Source organism: Pelobates fuscus, chromosome 8 (assembly GCF_036172605.1).
Source record: "Pelobates fuscus isolate aPelFus1 chromosome 8, aPelFus1.pri, whole genome shotgun sequence".
In the NCBI taxonomy this organism is placed as follows: Eukaryota; Metazoa; Chordata; class Amphibia; order Anura; family Pelobatidae; genus Pelobates; species Pelobates fuscus.
The window spans coordinates 16944660-16963766 of record NC_086324.1 but is presented as its reverse complement, the minus strand read 5'-3'; the positions used below and the strand labels follow the sequence as shown (position 1 = coordinate 16963766).

The following is a 19107-nucleotide window of genomic DNA, read 5'->3' as shown; positions in this document are numbered from 1 at the left end:
TCACAGCAGGTCAGTGGCTAGTGACATGCACTGTATCACAGCAGGTCAGTGGCTAGTGACATGCACTGTATCGCAGGTCAGTGGCTAGTGACATGCACTGTATCGCAGGTCAGTGGCTAGTGACATGCACTGTATCGCAGGTCAGTGGCTAGTGACATGCACTGTATCGCAGGTCAGTGGCTAGTGACTTGCACTGTATCGCAGGTCAGTGGCTAGTGACTTGCACTGTATCGCAGGTCAGTGGCTAGTGACTTGCACTGTATCGCAGGTCAGTGGCTAGTGACTTGCACTGTATCGCAGGTCAGTGGCTAGTGACTTGCACTGTATCGCAGGTCAGTGGCTAGTGACTTGCACTGTATCGCAGGTCAGTGGCTAGTGACTTGCACTGTATCGCAGGTCAGTGGCTAGTGACTTGCACTGTATCGCAGGTCAGTGGCTAGTGACTTGCACTGTATCGCAGGTCAGTGGCTAGTGACTTGCACTGTATCGCAGGTCAGTGGCTAGTGACTTGCACTGTATCGCAGGTCAGTGGCTAGTGACTTGCACTGTATCGCAGGTCAGTGGCTAGTGACTTGCACTGTATCGCAGGTCAGTGGCTAGTGACTTGCACTGTATCGCAGGTCAGTGGCTAGTGACTTGCACTGTATCGCAGGTCAGTGGCTAGTGACTTGCACTGTATCGCAGGTCAGTGGCTAGTGACTTGCACTGTATCGCAGGTCAGTGGCTAGTGACTTGCACTGTATCGCAGGTCAGTGGCTAGTGACTTGCACTGTATCGCAGGTCAGTGGCTAGTGACTTGCACTGTATCACAGGTCAGTGGCTAGTGACTTGCACTGTATCACAGGTCAGTGGCTATTTATATACACTGTATCACAGGTTAGTGGCTAGTGACATACACTGTATCACAGGTCAGTGGCTAGTGACATACACTGTATCACAGGTCAGTGGCTAGTGACATACACTGTATCACAGGTTAGTGGCTATTTATATACACTGTATCAGAGGTTAGTGGCTAGTGACATACACTGTATCGCAGGTCAGTGGCTAGTGACTTGCACTGTATCGCAGGTCAGTGGCTAGTGACTTGCACTGTATCGCAGGTCAGTGGCTAGTGACTTGCACTGTATCACAGGTCAGTGGCTAGTGACTTGCACTGTATCACAGGTCAGTGGCTAGTGACTTGCACTGTATCACAGGTCAGTGGCTAGTGACTTGCACTGTATCACAGGTCAGTGGCTAGTGACTTGCACTGTATCACAGGTCAGTGGCTAGTGACTTGCACTGTATCACAGGTCAGTGGCTAGTGACTTGCACTGTATCACAGGTCAGTGGCTAGTGACTTGCACTGTATCACAGGTCAGTGGCTAGTGACTTGCACTGTATCACAGGTCAGTGGCAAGTGACTTGCACTGTATCACAGGTCAGTGGCTAGTGACTTGCACTGTATCACAGGTCAGTGGCTAGTGACTTGCACTGTATCACAGGTCAGTGGCTAGTGACTTGCACTGTATCACAGGTCAGTGGCTAGTGACTTGCACTGTATCACAGGTCAGTGGCTAGTGACTTGCACTGTATCACAGGTCAGTGGCTAGTGACTTGCACTGTATCACAGGTCAGTGGCTAGTGACTTGCACTGTATCACAGGTCAGTGGCTAGTGACTTGCACTGTATCACAGGTCAGTGGTTAGTGACTTGCACTGTATCACAGGTCAGTGGCTAGTGACTTGCACTGTATCACAGGTCAGTGGCTAGTGACTTGCACTGTATCACAGGTCAGTGGCTAGTGACTTGCACTGTATCACAGGTCAGTGGCTAGTGACTTGCACTGTATCACAGGTCAGTGGCTAGTGACTTGCACTGTATCACAGGTCAGTGGCTAGTGACTTGCACTGTATCACAGGTCAGTGGCTAGTGACTTGCACTGTATCACAGGTCAGTGGCTAGTGACTTGCACTGTATCACAGGTCAGTGGCTAGTGACTTGCACTGTATCACAGGTCAGTGGCTAGTGACTTGCACTGTATCACAGGTCAGTGGCTAGTGACTTGCACTGTATCACAGGTCAGTGGCTAGTGACTTGCACTGTATCACAGGTCAGTGGCTAGTGACTTGCACTGTATCACAGGTCAGTGGCTAGTGACTTGTACTGTATCACAGGTCAGTGGCTAGTGACTTGCACTGTATCACAGGTCAGTGGCTAGTGACTTGCACTGTATCACAGGTCAGTGGCTAGTGACTTGCACTGTATCACAGGTCAGTGGCTAGTGACTTGCACTGTATCACAGGTCAGTGGCTAGTGACTTGCACTGTATCACAGGTCAGTGGCTAGTGACTTGCACTGTATCACAGGTCAGTGGCTAGTGACTTGCACTGTATCACAGGTCAGTGGCTAGTGACTTGCACTGTATCACAGGTCAGTGGCTAGTGACTTGCACTGTATCACAGGTCAGTGGCTAGTGACTTGTACTGTATCACAGGTCAGTGGCTAGTGACTTGCACTGTATCACAGGTCAGTGGCTAGTGACTTGCACTGTATCACAGGTCAGTGGCTAGTGACTTGCACTGTATCACAGGTCAGTGGCTAGTGACTTGCACTGTATCACAGGTCAGTGGCTAGTGACTTGCACTGTATCACAGGTCAGTGGCTAGTGACTTGCACTGTATCACAGGTCAGTGGCTAGTGACTTGCACTGTATCACAGGTCAGTGGCTAGTGACTTGCACTGTATCACAGGTCAGTGGCTAGTGACTTGCACTGTATCACAGGTCAGTGGCTAGTGACTTGCACTGTATCACAGGTCAGTGGCTAGTGACTTGCACTGTATCACAGGTCAGTGGCTAGTGACTTGCACTGTATCACAGGTCAGTGGCTAGTGACTTGCACTGTATCACAGGTCAGTGGCTAGTGACTTGCACTGTATCACAGGTCAGTGGCTAGTGACTTGTACTGTATCACAGGTCAGTGGCTAGTGACTTGCACTGTATCACAGGTCAGTGGCTAGTGACTTGTACTGTATGACAGTGACTAGTGTGTGAAGCTGCCAGCACTCACCTGCATTGTGACAGCTCGGGTTCTACAAACAGTGAACTGCTTCACACTTCCTACCGGTATACAGAGGAATAAACTATCTGCCAACCAAGAGCAATGCACAGCCTTTTAGAAGGTGATTCATTGTGTGCTGGGGGCCTCTGGAGGATGGGAGGTGAAAATACACAACAGAAATGAAATCAAAATTGGAAGAAAAAAAAAATGATGTATGAATAATTTGGGTTTCCTTGATCACTTCTTACAGCACAGAATATAGTACACGTCCGCACACAGGCACAAAACAGTAAAAGAGAATAAAAAGTAATAGATTCTTAGAATTAAGTAAAAATTTTTAATTTGAAGCATTTTATGGGACATGTTCCTAAATATGGAACAGTTAGCCACCATACCAGATCTACTATTTTGGTTCATTTGGTTTACAAAGAGCCGTGATATGACAGAGTCACCAAACACACTCCGAGCTGACTGGTGCCACTCCTACAATGATTGCACAGTGTCCCACCCATGAGCAGCCGCACTTCCAAGCCCATAGAATACATTGCATAACTAAACCCTTACTATGGACGGCTACGTTTGCCAGAAAGCTCAGCATAGAACAGCCAGCCACACATTAATTCTCACTGCCATGCACTAAAAACTCACAACTATGTCACTAGCCCAGTGTGCCCACCAAGTATATCAATAATCCAATATTGCCCAATATACCCAGCAAGTGCTAAGAACCATGTCCCACAATGCAAATTGTTGCTAAATATTGAATTTAAAGGGATACTATAGTCACCAAAGCATATTTAGCTTAATGAAGCAGTTTTGGTGTATAGATCATGTCCCTGCAGCCTCACTGCTCAATTCTCTGCCATTTAGGAGTTAAATCACTTTGTTTATGAACCCTAATCACACCTCCCTGCATGTGACTTCCACAGTCTTCCTAAACTCTTCCTGTAAAGAGTCATCTAAAGCTTATCCTTCCTTTATTGCAAGTTCTGTTTAATTAAGATTTTCTTATCCCCTGCTATGTTAATAGCTTGCTAGACCCTGCAAGAGCCTCCTGTATGTGAGCAAAGTTCAATTTAGAGATTGAGATACAATTATTTAAGGTAAATTACATCTGATTGAAAGTAAAAAACTATTTTTTTTTCATGCAGGCTCTGTCAATCATAGCCAGGGGAGGTGTGGCTAGGGCTGCATAAACAGAAACAAAGTGATTTAACTCCTAAATGACAGTGAATTGAGCAGTGAAACCTGAGAGGCATGATCTATACACTAAAACTGCTTCATTAAACTAAAGTTTTTCAAGTGACTCTAGTGTTCCTTTAAGGCTAAAATAGCTATAACAAAAACAGAAGTGACCTGGAGAGTTTCTCTAACTCGGCTAGTTTTGAAATGCACTTGGAATATACTTTGAATTCCCGGCGATTATCATTTTAGTAAAAAGCATGACAATGTATTCATTAAATTGTAATTTGTTAGAAATTCAATCCACAGACAAACTAGAGAAATTGGATAAACCGGTAATCTTAATAGTTTGGTTATATTCGTCTAAAATGTGAAACCCACTTGGACCTCCCTCCCTGAATTCTCAACAGTTTACACTGGGGGGTTTATTCACTAAACAGTAAATTGCACTTTATTGAAATCCTAACTCCAAACTTTAGTCGATCTGAAAAAGTTCTCGGACTTAGTTAGAGTCACAAGTGTTTTAGCCTGAATTTCGTAATTCAATGTTCAATACTCTAATAGCTAGTTTTGCAAATAACAGATTCCATGTAATGTAGCCTTTGTGAGAATTATTTTGTAATGCAGGGATAAAAGTAAGTGTCTCTTTTTAATTTGCATCTTAGTTTACGTTTGTTCTATGGGGGCAGGCATCATGAAGCACTCTTTGATTGGAAACATCACTTATCTGAGCAAAGACGGTGCACAGTTTGAATGTCGGAACTATGTTACTTTTTGAGCTGCCCAATTGCACACGGCACCAGGATTTGTGACGGCACACTTACTACGTCTTACCTTCATGGATCTTTCATTTTATGATTGAAATTAAAAAGGTCTGTTTTCAATCAACTTTATTTTGATAACTTACATAACAGTTAAATCCGAAGATTGCAGACACCAAAATAAATAGCATATAATAATCAGGGATAGGCAACCTTCAGCACTCCATATCTTGTGGACTAGATCCCCCATAATGCTTTTACATCCATAAAGCTGACAAAGCATCATAGGAGGTGTAGTCCAAAACATCTGGAGTGCCAACGGTTGCCTACGCCTGTAATAGCTGATCATAGCACAACACACTTTGTAAGATAATAATGCATTCCTACACAAAGAGTCCTACACAACGATTAGTACAAACACAGAAATGGTGACAGTAACAGACTGGAAACATTGGAGCAAAGTAGAAATGATTACAGATTATAGAATATTATTTTGCCCATGGGGCGCTTGATGTGTCTGTTGATTATACACCCAGTCTAACTATGGTCATTGCCACCTCAACCAGTAAAACACAACAGCAGTGTGATACATTTGGACCCAGTGTTTCACTCAAACCATTAGAATGCTCAAGCATCACATTGTTCTATTAATGTATTGCAGCACGGGTTACCTACGATTCCAGTCAAATGAATATTTATTAATAATATTCAGGAATATCATTTTTAATTAGTGGGGTAATAGCTTCTTGATCCAAGGAGATATCTGACTTCCATTCTGGGGTCAAGAAGGATTTTTTTTTTTACCAAAACTCGTTTTAATTCTTATAATACCCTTTATATATGCCTTTATGCTAAATAATACATTTACCTTTTTCGGCGGATATCGACCTTGGAATAACTACTCGTTTTCCGATTCTCCTGCCCCCAGCTGACAGCTCTGTAAGTTACATAACGCTTTGCTTCTGCCATAGCAATTCCCCTCTCTCATGTCCTTAGTCGCCCTAGCCCTGACCTACTTTATCCAATGGCAGCTTATCGCAGTCTCTTTGTCTCAGAACCTCCACCTACGCTGGCATTCACGTTCCAAGATGCCCCTGGCACACCTTTTGGGAATGCCCATTCGTGTTTTATCATATCAACCAGGTAAAAAAATACAAACCTAATATTGATTTGCACTTTAACGGACCTTGCATGTGCAGAACGCACCAAAGAGGATAACGGAAAAGAAAACATAATCTGCCACACTATATCATGAGCTTATAGCTAAGAATACATGGCTTAAGAATATGAGCTGCTTCTCCGACATTGCTAAAACTAGATATAATTCTGAATATTTTTATTGATTAATGTTGCATGACAATATATTGTGCCGTTTGAGTTTTTTGTTTCTCCTCTATAATGAAAAATTAAGGACCTGACTCTCTTTACAATTATTGTGATCGAGGAGAGTGGATATTGTAAAATAACTTTAGTTTTCATTTCCAGCCCAAACATTTTTGGACTGCAGTCTATAATGCCTCGGTATAGTTAGGCATTTACCTACCTGTGTACCTACCTGTCTAGGATGGATTTTGTCAGTGGAATATCTGCACACGGAGTGGAATTATCCGGACAACGTAACATTCTTCGTATTGATATTACTTACCTGCATGTCTGGGTAGATGCCCTCTTCCCATCCTCTCTTCCCCAAACGAAGCATTTTCAGGTTACCCCCAGCTGCCATCTCCGCTTGATCTTGCCTGTCTTGCAGCCCGGTGCAATGTGTGTGTGCAGAAGGATGTGCGTGCCAGAATGTGTGTGTGTGCATGCATGCATGTGTAAATGTGTGCTCTACACAGGGGCGGGGGACAGTACATGAAGAGGGGGGGATAGCAAGGATTAGTGAGGTGCGGCCAGGAACAAATCAGAACACGCTGAGGCAAGCAGTACAGGGCAAACTGTTAACCTAATCATATAATGAATATATACAGGGAGGCACCCAAATGCAGGCATGTATAGAAAACAGTCAAATGTCACAGCTCAGCAGGCATCATGAATGGACTTTATTCCGTATAGCACACAGGAATCTCTGGATACACTTAACCCATATACCGGAGCACACAGACACAGAAAGTTTCACTCTCTCTGACAAAACATTGTATCACGTTATGACTCTATCAGAGCCTCTAGTTTTCCAGATGTAAGAATATCACATTAATAAAGAGGCTCTTTAAGGACCACACAACTTTAGTGCCTTGGCCTGATAGTCACACTGTGTTTTTCTCCACATTCAACTCACTTTAGTTTTGATTTTTTTAAAAAGAGGTCCTGCAGCTTTCTGTAACATAGCTCGGCCCCCTTAGCCATGTCTCCTCTTTTCACAAAGCAACTTCCTTATTATAAGTACACAGTGTGGGTTCTCATCTAAGCCAATCATTGTCCTCTTGACACTAAGGTCACCCAAGCTACTTCATCTCAATGCACTGGCGTGGGTGCAGTGGTACTTCAGTTTAAAATCTGTAATGTAAAACATTGCAGTTGCTTACAAATTGCAATGTACGCTGCAGGCTTACGTCCACCATCATGGAGGAGGCCATGCATGCGGTCTCTGCCCCAAATGCACAGAGTAAGCGGCTTTTAATTCACAACCTGCCTGCAGACAGTCAGAGACACTACAAACAGGTAGTGATATCCTTACAATATGTATCACTGGATGTTATCTCCTCCTAATGCAGGTTGTTTAGTAGTTCAGATCATTCTGTACGTACAGTGACTGAGCTGTGTGCATACATTTTTATAAGGAAGTCTTTCGGGAGTGAGGGGTGTGGCTGAAGAGACAGGTGCAAAATATGGTGCAAAATTACTTTTTTATGCAAAAACTATAAAGATTTGAGCATGCAAAAAAATACATCATATTAATGAGGCCAACACCCGTCAAATGCATTAAAGTTGTATTGGTGCCTGGAGTGTCCCTTTAACCAAAGGTAAGTAGCGTTAACATAATCTACAAGAAATTAATAGGAAATAGTAAATGCTAAGTAACACCCGGTTTTCAGATACACAGTAACAATGACCACCTGTTGCAGTTTGACTAAAAAATACACCTGTCTCAGATAGGTGTAAAGAGGACAGGGCTAGTTAACACGTGCAAACTCTCTAAACATTCTATATAAAACAAACATAATGTATTCTATAGTAAAGTATATTTAAGCGCTAAAGTCTATCTATAAACAAAACAATCCCAACATATGTAACGTCCAATCCCATGTGACAATATTAAAGAGGACCAAATTCCGAGAGGATATAAATAGATGGCATTTGTATAAGAGGCTGGCTTTGTTTAATGGAACTCACTGACTAGAGAGATGGAACAACTGTTACACATTTACGTCAGCACTTCCAGAGGCTCACGAAAACAGATGTCCAATGCTTAGTATTAAAATGCAAAGCAGGTCAATTCCCTCAAAAGGCATCACCTAGTCTCTACATTAGGATATCAACATTGATTCAGAACAGAAAAAAAAATGGAAAAGGACATAATTGGACGCTGAATTGTTTGAAGCTAATTTCAGGCCCAGAGGAGGCGGGCTGAAAGCTAGCCGGATAGGAGGCATGTGTGGGTGTGGTGGGTGTGGGTGTAAAATGGGTGTGGCATTTAGGTTAAGGGTTTGGGTGGGGTTGTATAAATAACGGACATTTTGTCCCCTTCACCTCAGCCATCTTAAAATAACGGCAAGGTGACAATCTCTTTCCTATTATTGTGTTGCTTTGCTTACCCCACGGCCAGAAGCATGGATATTGATGGAATCCTTGCTGCTCTTCGGGCTGAGGCCCTCCAGGACGGTGGCCGGCACCTGCAGGCCCAGCTGGTAAGGCTGCAGGGTGCCTCCCTGGTAGCTGCTCCCTCGGTCGGCAGCCAGGGTACTCCGCGCCGCCGGGCGCGTCCTCCTACCCGTTATAGCCCCTCGCGGGAGGGTCGGGTGAGGGGTAGGAGCAGGAGCCCCGTTGCCGGCCCGCGCGCCAGGTCCCCCGCGGCCGCGGGCGGCAACGTGTCTGTGCAGCCTGTCGCCTCCTCCCCGAGGCGGTCTAGAGCTACCCGTGCGGCTGCCGCTTCTCGGGGAGGTGATGGCCATCCCGCGCCGGTTCCTGCTCCTGTGATCTCGCGGGCCTCCAGGAGGTCGTCCGCGAGATCACTCTCCAGCTCAACAATGGCGACAACCCGAGCACCTGACAGGCGCTCGGCTCATGGTGGATCCCAGGCGGAGCGCGAGCAAGTGAGGTCGGCGGCCGGCTCTTCTTCAGGAGTGGTGAGTAGGCCGCGAGGCGGCAGGGCAACCAGTAGGGGGTTGGGGGGTTCGGGGGGTCGGGGTATGGAGCCAGGTCCGGCTACTCGTGGGCACAGCCCCCCCCCTTATCATCCTCCCCGCTCTGTCTCCCCTGGCCCGGCCACTACCACACTCCCATCAGCCTCATCCATTCAACAGGCACTTCCATCAGCTTCATCCGGCCAGCATGCACTCCCATTATCCTCATCCGGCCAGCATGCACTCCCATCATCCTCATCCGGCCAGCATGCACTCCCATCATCCTCAGCCGGACAGCATGCACTCCCATCAACCTCATCCGTTCATCTTGCATTCTCATCATCCTCAGCCGCCCATCAAGCTCTTCCAACACTATCTCCTGCCCATCCTACCCCCCATGGCCCCCTCCCTATGGGTGTGATGCCCTCTGCATCTGCCCCGCCATTACCCATGGTCCATTCTGCCCCCTCTGGGGCTCCTTCTGCCATGCCAGTTTTACACACAGTCTTTGCCACTTCTGCGGGTCCCCAGTTACCTGGGTTGGGTGGGCAGGGTTCTTTTTCACCTGTCCTGTCTTCACAGGTCACCCCTGGTCGGCTGACAAGTCGGTCCCCCGATGCTGTGACTGGTGCAGTGCTTCCTGCGGTCGCAGTTCCCTTGGGGCCGTTGCAGCCTGGTGGGCATGTTGAAGTCCCGCTACTACCTGCCAATTCAGCTCCTGCAGGTGAGTACTCTGGTATAACGGGGTCGGGTTTGGGGGGCGCTGGCGCAGGGGAGGTGCAAGAATTGGGTTCTGTACTCCAGGCGATGAAGCAGGTTTTGCTAACCCTTGAGCGGGGTTATCGCCCCGGGGCTTCCCCCCCGGTGTCGTTAGATAACCAACTTCGGGCGGGTTGGGCAGGTTCCGCAGGGTCTGATCCTTCTGCAGTCGCGGCGCCAATGCCCGCTAATATAACACAGGCCCCCATCCCCTCAACCTCGGCGTTACTGCCGGTGACGCCGGAATCTGCAGTGGGCACGGCCGGGGACGCCGCTGCTCTCTCGGGTTTGGGGGTTGCTCCGGCTGCGCACGGTGCGGCGTACATGTGCTGGTCAGGCCCTCTGGGCCTCCATCTCACGCCGGAATTGCGCGCCAAAATAGACAAGGGGGAATTTGTTGAAATTTTTTCTCTCCTCCCTATGGAAGATCTTCCCCGGGTTGACGCTGACGCTAAAGAGTCCGAAAAGGACAAAGAAAAGTTTCGGTACCGGAAGATTCCGAAAACTTTCGGAAACTGGATCCGAGCCTTTTCGATCTTAGCCAGCGTGATAGGTGAGAAGACTCCCGCCAAATGTTCTTCCCTATTCTGCTACCAGGACGTCATATGGACCGCTTGTCGGGTGTACGGCGGTTTAGGTTGGTGGCGGTATGATGAGCAGTTCCGCCAACGTTTAGCGGTTCGGCCTTCCATGGGCTGGGATCAAATGGACATTGGCTTGTGGTTAGCTATCATGACCCGCCCAGCCTCACATCAAGGGGGCCTGTCGTCCTTTCTCGGGGGGGCCGGCGCGGGTTCTTCAACCGCAGCGTCGGCCGGGCAACGAAAAACAGGCTGTTGTTGGCAATATAACGATGGCCAATGCAAATTCGGGTCTAGTTGCCGCTTCAAGCATGAGTGTTCGGGGTGCGGTGGGTCTCACCCCGCTTCAAAATGCTTCAAACGAGCCAAAACTGGCGACAAAGGGGACTCCGTGGGCGCTAAGGGCGAAGACGCCGGTGGACGTCGACGCGATGCGCCCATGGCTAAATCTTTATAGGAATAAGAAGGCGGCTGCCTTATTGCTAGAGGGATTTGGGCAGGGGTTTTGGATCCCTCACCGGCCTCGGCAGGTCTCCGGTTTTTGCAGAAACCTGAGATCTGTTTCTGAATATCCAGGGGTGGTCAGGGAAAAACTGGCGAAGGAAGTGGCGCTGGGCCGAATGGCGGGCCCATTTCGGGATTCGCCACTCCCCGATCTAAGGGTGTCACCGTTGGGCGTGGTGCCCAAACGGGAATCGGGAAAGTTCCGGCTGATTCATCACCTGTCGCACCCTCATGGGTGCTCGGTAAACGATGACATTGCAGCTGAATTATGCCGCGTTTCCTATGCGTCCTTTGATGCTGCTGTGGGCATAGTCAGGGCCGCTGGCCCCGGGGCACTTATGGCAAAAACTGATATCGAGTCTGCCTTTCGCCTCCTACCAGTTCACCCAGAGTGTCATCATCTCTTGGGATGTGCATTTGAAGGTCATTATTATGTGGATATGTGTCTCCCCATGGGTTGTGCTATATCCTGTTTTTATTTTGAATGCTTCAGCTCTTTTCTAGAATGGGTAGTGAGAATGGAGTCCGGTTACGATTCCCTGCTTCACTACTTAGATGACTTTCTGTGTGTGGGCCCCGCGCATTCCCCGATATGCTCCCAGATCTTACAAGCTGTGTCGGATGTGGCCTGTATGTTCGGCGTGCCGCTGGCACCTGACAAGACAATTGGCCCTTCCACGTGCTTGAGCTTCCTCGGGATCGAGATTGATTCGGTCATCGGGGAATGTCGGCTTCCGTTGGACAAGTTGGCTGATCTACGTGGGGTGGTCCAGGAGGCGAGCTCCTTGCGGAAGATCACGCTGCAACGACTTCAGTCCTTGTTGGGCAAATTAAACTTTGCCTGCCGGATTATGCCCATGGGTAGAGTATTTAACCGACGCCTGGCGGCTGCCACGTCAGGGATACTGAAGCCGTTCCACTTCGTCCGCCTGACCAAACCGCTCAGGGAGGATTTAGCGGTTTGGGCGGTTTTTCTGGAAGAGTACAATGGTAGGTCTTACTGGCAGCAGCCCGAGGTAGCAAACTCAGTGCTGCACCTGTTTACGGATGCCGCGGGTTCGTCGGGTTTTGGGGCTATCATGGGAAAACAATGGTGCGCAGAACCTTGGCCAAGATCGTGGTTCGACTCGGGCCTGACCAGGAACATGGCGTTCTTGGAGCTTTTTCCCATTGTGGTGGCTCTCCATCTTTGGGGACCGGAGATCAAGAACAGGCGTGTCGTGTTCCACTGTGACAATTTGGGCGTTGTCCAGGCCATTAATCGGTTGACAGCCTCCTCTCCTCCGGTGGTCAGGCTCCTGCGGAGCTTGGTACTGCGTTGCCTGTCTTTGAACGTTACATGTCGCGCTGTGCATATTCCCGGTGTAGAGAATACCACGGCTGACGCCCTTTCTCGTTTCCAATGGCAGGTGTTTCGTCAGATCGCGCCCGAAGCAGATACGATGGGCCTTCCCTGTCCCAGAGAGCTATGGTCCCTTGGCCTGAGCGAATAAGGGAATGGATTCGGTCTTCAGTGTCGGATGCTACTTGGGCCCGGTACGGTAAGGCATGGGGTGACTGGGTCGCTCTAGAGCAGGACCAAGGTGGGTTTTCTTCATCTGCGGAGAGGGTTCAGGGGGTTTTACGGTTGCTCTGGTTTTGGGAGGCTAGTGGTTGTTCCCCAGCCACGGTATCAGGGAAGCTATCAGGTCTGAGCTTCTGGTTCAACCTGACTCGCGTGCCGGATGTGACCAAAGATTTCATGGTCCGGCTCGCTATGCGTGGCTGGCGTAGAGGTCCGCAGCCTCGGGATTCCAGGAGACCGGTTTCTGGCGCACTGCTACTTGGTATTGCGTCGGTCTTATCCAGGGTCTGTTTGTCCGATTTCGAAGCGCGGTTGTTTCGGGTGGCTTTCTCTTTCGCCTTCTTTGGTGCTCTGCGGATTGGGGAACTTGTGAGCCCTAGCAAGCGGATTCCAGGCGGCTTGTTGTTCCATGATGTGTCGGTCGTGGATGATACGGTGCGTTTTCTGGTGCGAAAGTCGAAAACTGACATTTTTGGTAGGGGGGCATGGGTGTCCCTTCGCGCCATTCCCGGCTCGGCTGTCTGTCCCGTCGCAGCTTTTCAATCTTACCTTCTGTGTCGCCCGGATGTTGTAGGCCCATTGTTAATCCATGGGGATGGGTCTTTTCTTTCCCGCTTCCAATTTCTCCGGGTTTTCCGTCTGGCACTCGAACATCTGGGTATTTCGAGCACAGACTTTGGGGGTCACTCTTTTCGGATTGGGGCCGCTACGGAAGCCTCTCGTTTAGGTTTCTCGGACCAGGCCATTCAAAGGATCGGTAGATGGGAATCGGGGAGGTTTCGGTCCTATGTTCGGCCCACTCGGCTGATCGGTATTCCCCTTGTGTTTTCTCCACAGGGCCCGGCCGACGGATCTGGATAATCGGTCATTCCTACATCTACTGGGCCCACCTGCGGGCTGGGGTTCGCCCGGGTGGGACAAGGCTCGGAATACCTCGGGAGCTGGCGGAGGTCCGGTGGTTCGGGTTCCGGGGCATGAAATGGGGTCAGCTGTTGCCTGAGGTCGTGCAGTTATCCACGTTATTAGGAATCCCGGATATCTTGGTGGTGCATCTGGGAGGGAACGATTTAGGTTCGCTGCCCGCGTGGGGCTTAGGGGAGCTGATCAGGCGAGACTTGGCGCGCTTGCGGGTACTTTTTCCAAAAATTTGCTTAATATGGTCAGGAATAGTTTCCAGGAACTATTGGAGGTGCGCACGCGATCAGGGTGCTATGGAGCGCTGTCGCATAAAGATTAATAAACGGGTTTCCAAGTTTGTGCTAGGTATCGGGGGCTTGGCAGTTCGACACCGTACTTTTGAGCGGGAGGCGGCTATCTTTTTCCGCCCGGATGGGGTCCATCTCACTGATGTCGGTTTGGACTTGTTTAACCTAGAGCTGCAGGATGCGTTGGAACAGGCCATGGCGTTGCTTGGGGGTCGCGCCCGCTGATTTAGGCGTAAATGCAGCGGGGCTAGTGGCGGGTATGGTCCTTGCCGAACCAATTGGGAAGAGGAGTACAAGAAAAAGAAGGATGCTGGGTCGGGTCCCCTCCCCTAACCTCGGGAAAGGTTTGGGTATTTGCGCGTGCCCTCTGTGCCAGGAATGGTGGCCAGGGGTTGGCATGTGGTATTGGAAGGCCAAGGTGAAGGCCAGGTATCATGGACGAGGGGGGAGGGCTGATGCCTCGGTAGGGCGTGTACCCTAGAGGGTTGGTGGTACGGTTGGCAAGGACTAGTTCAAGTTAAATAATGTTTATACCTTGTTTTATTTATGGTTGGTTTTATAAATATGTTTGATAAATTATAAACGAAATATAAATAAAAGCTGTGGCCTTTTTATACCACACATATATGTTTCCTGGTTTTGATTGGGTTAAGGGTTGAATGGGGGTGATGTATTGTGTCGCACCACACGTAACCGCTACCTACACACAAGGCCCAGAGGAGGCGGGCTGAAAGCTAGCCGGATAGGAGGCATGTGTGGGTGTGGTGGGTGTGGGTGTAAAATGGGTGTGGCATTTAGGTTAAGGGTTTGGGTGGGGTTGTATAAATAACGGACATTTTGTCCCCTTCACCTCAGCCATCTTAAAATAACGGCAAGGTGACAATCTCCCTCCCTCCCTCCCCTTTTTTGCTGTTTTGTTTCCTTCCTCTGTAGGTGTTCAATATCTTGTCACAGCTGGCGGGTATGGTCCTTGCCGAACCAATTGGGAAGAGGAGTACAAGAAAAAGAAGGATGCTGGGTCGGGTCCCCTCCCCTAACCTCGGGAAAGGTTTGGGTATTTGCGCGTGCCCTCTGTGCCAGGAATGGTGGCCAGGGGTTGGCATGTGGTATTGGAAGGCCAAGGTGAAGGCCAGGTATCATGGACGAGGGGGGAGGGCTGATGCCTCGGTAGGGCGTGTACCCTAGAGGGTTGGTGGTACGGTTGGCAAGGACTAGTTCAAGTTAAATAATGTTTATACCTTGTTTTATTTATGGTTGGTTTTATAAATATGTTTGATAAATTATAAACGAAATATAAATAAAAGCTGTGGCCTTTTTATACCACACATATATGTTTCCTGGTTTTGATTGGGTTAAGGGTTGAATGGGGGTGATGTATTGTGTCGCACCACACGTAACCGCTACCTACACACATGCATATCACATAAAAATAGGGTCTATCTACTAAACTGTGAATTGTGGAAAATTGAGAACGGAGTTACAAAATTTACACCAAAAAACCCGATTTTGAAGAATTTCCCAACTCAATCATGGTCACAGATATTAGTGTTTAATGCACTTTATCCTTACATACATCTATACAGTTTAGTTAATTTATTGCATTTTATTTTTACATTTGTTCACACTAGGAGGTATGAAGCTGGATGGGAAGGGGGCGCAGATGTGTAGGTGTCATGCCAATTCTGAGTATTGTGACACTGGTGACATGATGTGGGATGAGTGTACGCTTTGCACTGTGGAAATAGATAGATTGAATGCAGATAGACATGTGCACTAATGAAATTTTAGTTTTGTACAAATTATTTCGTACTAAATAATATATAATAATAAATAATTTGTTTTTCGGAAGAAATTCGGTAAAAAATCATTTGTTTTCGTCCAAAGGATGTAAATAGCTATGCGCATGCACAAGGAGGGAGCCAGGAGGGAGCCGGCAGCGCTACCAGATCCCTCCTTGTAATAAATATTACCCATTCCAGCCACCGCCTGCATTAACCTATAGAGGTCACTATGCCGCATGCCGTGAGTCCACCATCTCGGCCCTCGGTGCGGCGTGCGGCTGTGCTGTAATCAGACGCGGCGAGGGAGCTCTAACCTCTCTGCTCTGCTCCCTCGCACGCTGTCTGCTGATACCGCGGGAGCCGGAATATGACATCATCACGGTATCAGCAGACAGCGTGCGAGGGAGCAGAGCAGAGAGGTTAGAGCTCCCTCGCCGCGTCTGATTACAGCACAGCCGCACGCCGCCCAGCAGCCCCACTGGACCCCAGGGAAGGATTCATCATCCACACCAGCTCTCCAGGTAGGGAGGCTGGGTGGAAAATATTTATTTGTAAAATAATTAGTGAGTGTATGTGTGTGAGTGTATGTGTCTGTGTGTGAGTGTATGTGTCTGTGTGTGTGTCTGTGTGTCTGTGTGTGTGTATGTGTGTGTGTGTGTATGTGTCTGTGTGTGTATGTGTGTGTGTGTGTGTGTGTGTGTATGTGTCTGTGTGTGTGTGTGTGTGTGTGTATGTGTCTGTGTGTGTGTGAGTGTATGTGTCTGTGTGTGAGTGTATGTGTCTGTGTGTGTGTGAGTGACGGCGTGTGTGTCTGTGAGTGACGGCGTGTGCGTCTGTGAGTGACGGCGTGTGCGTCTGTGAGTGACGGCGTGTGCGTCTGTGAGTGACAGCGTGTGCCTCTGCGAGTGACAGCGTGTGTGTCTGCGAGTGACAGCATGTGCGTCTGCGAGTGACAGCGTGTGTGTGTGAGTGAGTGCGTCTGTGTGTGTGCATGTGAGTGTATGAGTGTGTCTGTCAGTGTATGATGAGTGTGTTTGTCAGTGTATGATGAGTGTGTTTGTCAATGTATGAGTGTGTGTCTGTCAAATCAGTGAGAGTATGTTTGTCATTGAGTCTGTGTGTGACTATCAGTGTGTCTGTCAATGAGTCTGTGTCTGTCAGTGACGTCTGTGTGTTTGTCATTGAGTGTGTGACTGTCAGTGTGTACAGAGTGTAGCGGAGCGCGGTACAGGAGCTTCTGTTTCCTGTACCTGGCCAGACTGACAGGAGGTGCTCACAGAGAGAGCACTCCCTGTCAGTTCGGCCGGGTACAGAAAACTGAAGCTCCTGTACCGCGCTCCGCTCCGCTACACTCTGTACACACTGACACACCAGGAAGGGGAGTGTGACCACTAAAGGGGTGTGGGGTGCAACAAGGGACAGGGAGGGAATGGGAGAGAAACACCAAGAGACAGGGAAAAGAGGGGGGAGGGGAGAAGAACACTAAGGGACAGGGAAGGGACCATTAATGGTCGGGGAGGGGAGAGGGGCTGGTTAAGAGGCACATAGGTGAAGATGTTTTTTTTTTTGGGGGGGGGGGGGGTGGAAAAATGCATCTTCGCCTATGTACCTAAAAATCCAAGCACCGGCCCTGCTAATGTCCCCCTCTCTGGTCCCCTTTTTTCACTAAACACCAAAGGGTACTGAATCTAAAATCAATTTGCAATATTCAGGCAAAATGTTGGCAATGTCAGAAGTTTTTTGCCTCAATAATTCAGATTCATTATTAGATTTTAATGTAAGCACATGCGCAGGCCCTTACATTACAGCGCACCAAGTGATTACTGGCCAGAGTTAAAAGGTCATTGATAGTTGATGTTTTTTCCATAGCAAATTATTACTAATGTGTGTATTCTGATTTGTTTGTAGATGAGATGTATATTATTTTAAAATAACAGACTTAGATCAGCTGCCATTATGCTGTGTGGAATCCTGCAATTTTGTGGGGAATCCTGCAATTTTGTCCTTAGAGAAATGGGGTAAATGGATGAACGCCCTAAGAACTCCTATGACTTAAAGGATTTGTAATCATCAGAAGTGCTCAGACGCCTGCTTAACAACTTAAAATCATGTTCTCAATTAAAATCATGTTCTCAATTAAAATCCCGTTGGCATTTTGACAAGTGGCCAAACAGACTTGTTACGGAGTTATCATTATGTATGTAATAACTCTTCATTCTGGAAAGCCGTTTGTTTGAAATACCATCTGTTCCCCCTTCTCTACATCCAATTGTCACTGGGCCTGTTCATTCACTTCATTAATCTATATGGTGCTTGGATTTTTGTTGACTAATGCCTCGTTTCCACTGAGCGGATCGGTTCGGGTCGGTACAGTTTGGAAGGTTTAGAATGGACCGGCCCATTCTGGTGAGTGTTTCCACTGCAAGTCAGACCTTCAGGGCCATGCGGGGTTTAGAAAAAATGCTCTTCCTGTCCACCAATCAATGGATTGTATAGTTCGCCCTAACCGAACCGTTCCATTTCCTATGGCCCTACATCTGAAGCAGGACCCTGAATGGATCGGTACGGTCACTGTTTAGTGAACTGACCCTAGTATCTAATGTTATCTAATGTTAGACGCCCTGATTATACAGGACTTTCCCACCAATTTCACTGATACAAGATGGCGTAAATATAAACTGCTACAAAGGATTCACTATCAGAATATTAGATTTTGAATGTATAACTGACATTATAGTGATGTTATAATTATTATGACACATTGAAATGACAGCTTTCTTTTACTTTTATGAGAATTTTTGAAGTTGAATTCCACAGATAATTGAAAACAGAAATCTCTTAGTTATAAGCCCAATCCTATCCACTATTATTAAACTGAAACTAACTCTAAGGCCCTCCCCAACCCTAACCTAATCTAAGAATGTCATTTAAATTGAATTATAACTAACACAACTGTAATCAAGCTGCTAACTCTTCACCATTGATCTGCCTATCGCTGTTCACTTTCAGGTTTATTTAACAAAGTGTGAGTTACAAGTTAATTTCAAAATTTAGGCCAAAACAGTTGGAATAATTCTACAAATCAGCACTTCTCATGTTTCTGGCGCAACCTGTATAAAATATAAATTTATCACAACCTAAAACTGTCATAAAACCCGAGGTATAGTTACCTTGCCAAAAGTTGGTACGCAACCAAGGAACCAAGAAAGAAAAAACAATGACAGAAAAATATATAGTGTAGTATTTTAATGACATCAAGTTGAAAATATCTGAATATAAACACACAAGTAAAAAACACAAACAGATTGTGCAGAATAAGAAGATGCCCCAAGGGCTTCAAACCTCACGATCTCTCCTCAAGGTGGCTCCACTCCTAGTATATGTAGCCTCTAAGACCAGAAAGGGCTGGGGGTGTAGTTTGTGGTATACAATGAGGGAAGAGGCTG

At 47.7% G+C, this 19107-nt stretch overlaps 1 protein-coding gene across 3 annotated transcripts in view; it reads right to left on the bottom strand.

Annotated features, from left to right (window-relative positions):
* The window catches only part of DNPEP (aspartyl aminopeptidase), a 30331-nt gene extending 23519 nt beyond the window's left edge, over positions 1–6812 (bottom strand). The window contains exon 1 of one of the 3 annotated variants that reach the window (XM_063429312.1): positions 6630–6812. In XM_063429312.1, the coding sequence (XP_063285382.1) occupies positions 6630–6791 (162 nt within the window). In that variant the 5' untranslated portion in view covers positions 6792–6812. Of the gene's footprint in view, positions 1–3050; positions 3127–5852; positions 5914–6629 lie in introns of those variants that run through there. The other 2 variants (XM_063429314.1, XM_063429313.1) reach the window with 2 other exon arrangements.
* Positions 6813–19107: the final 12295 nt, after the last annotated feature.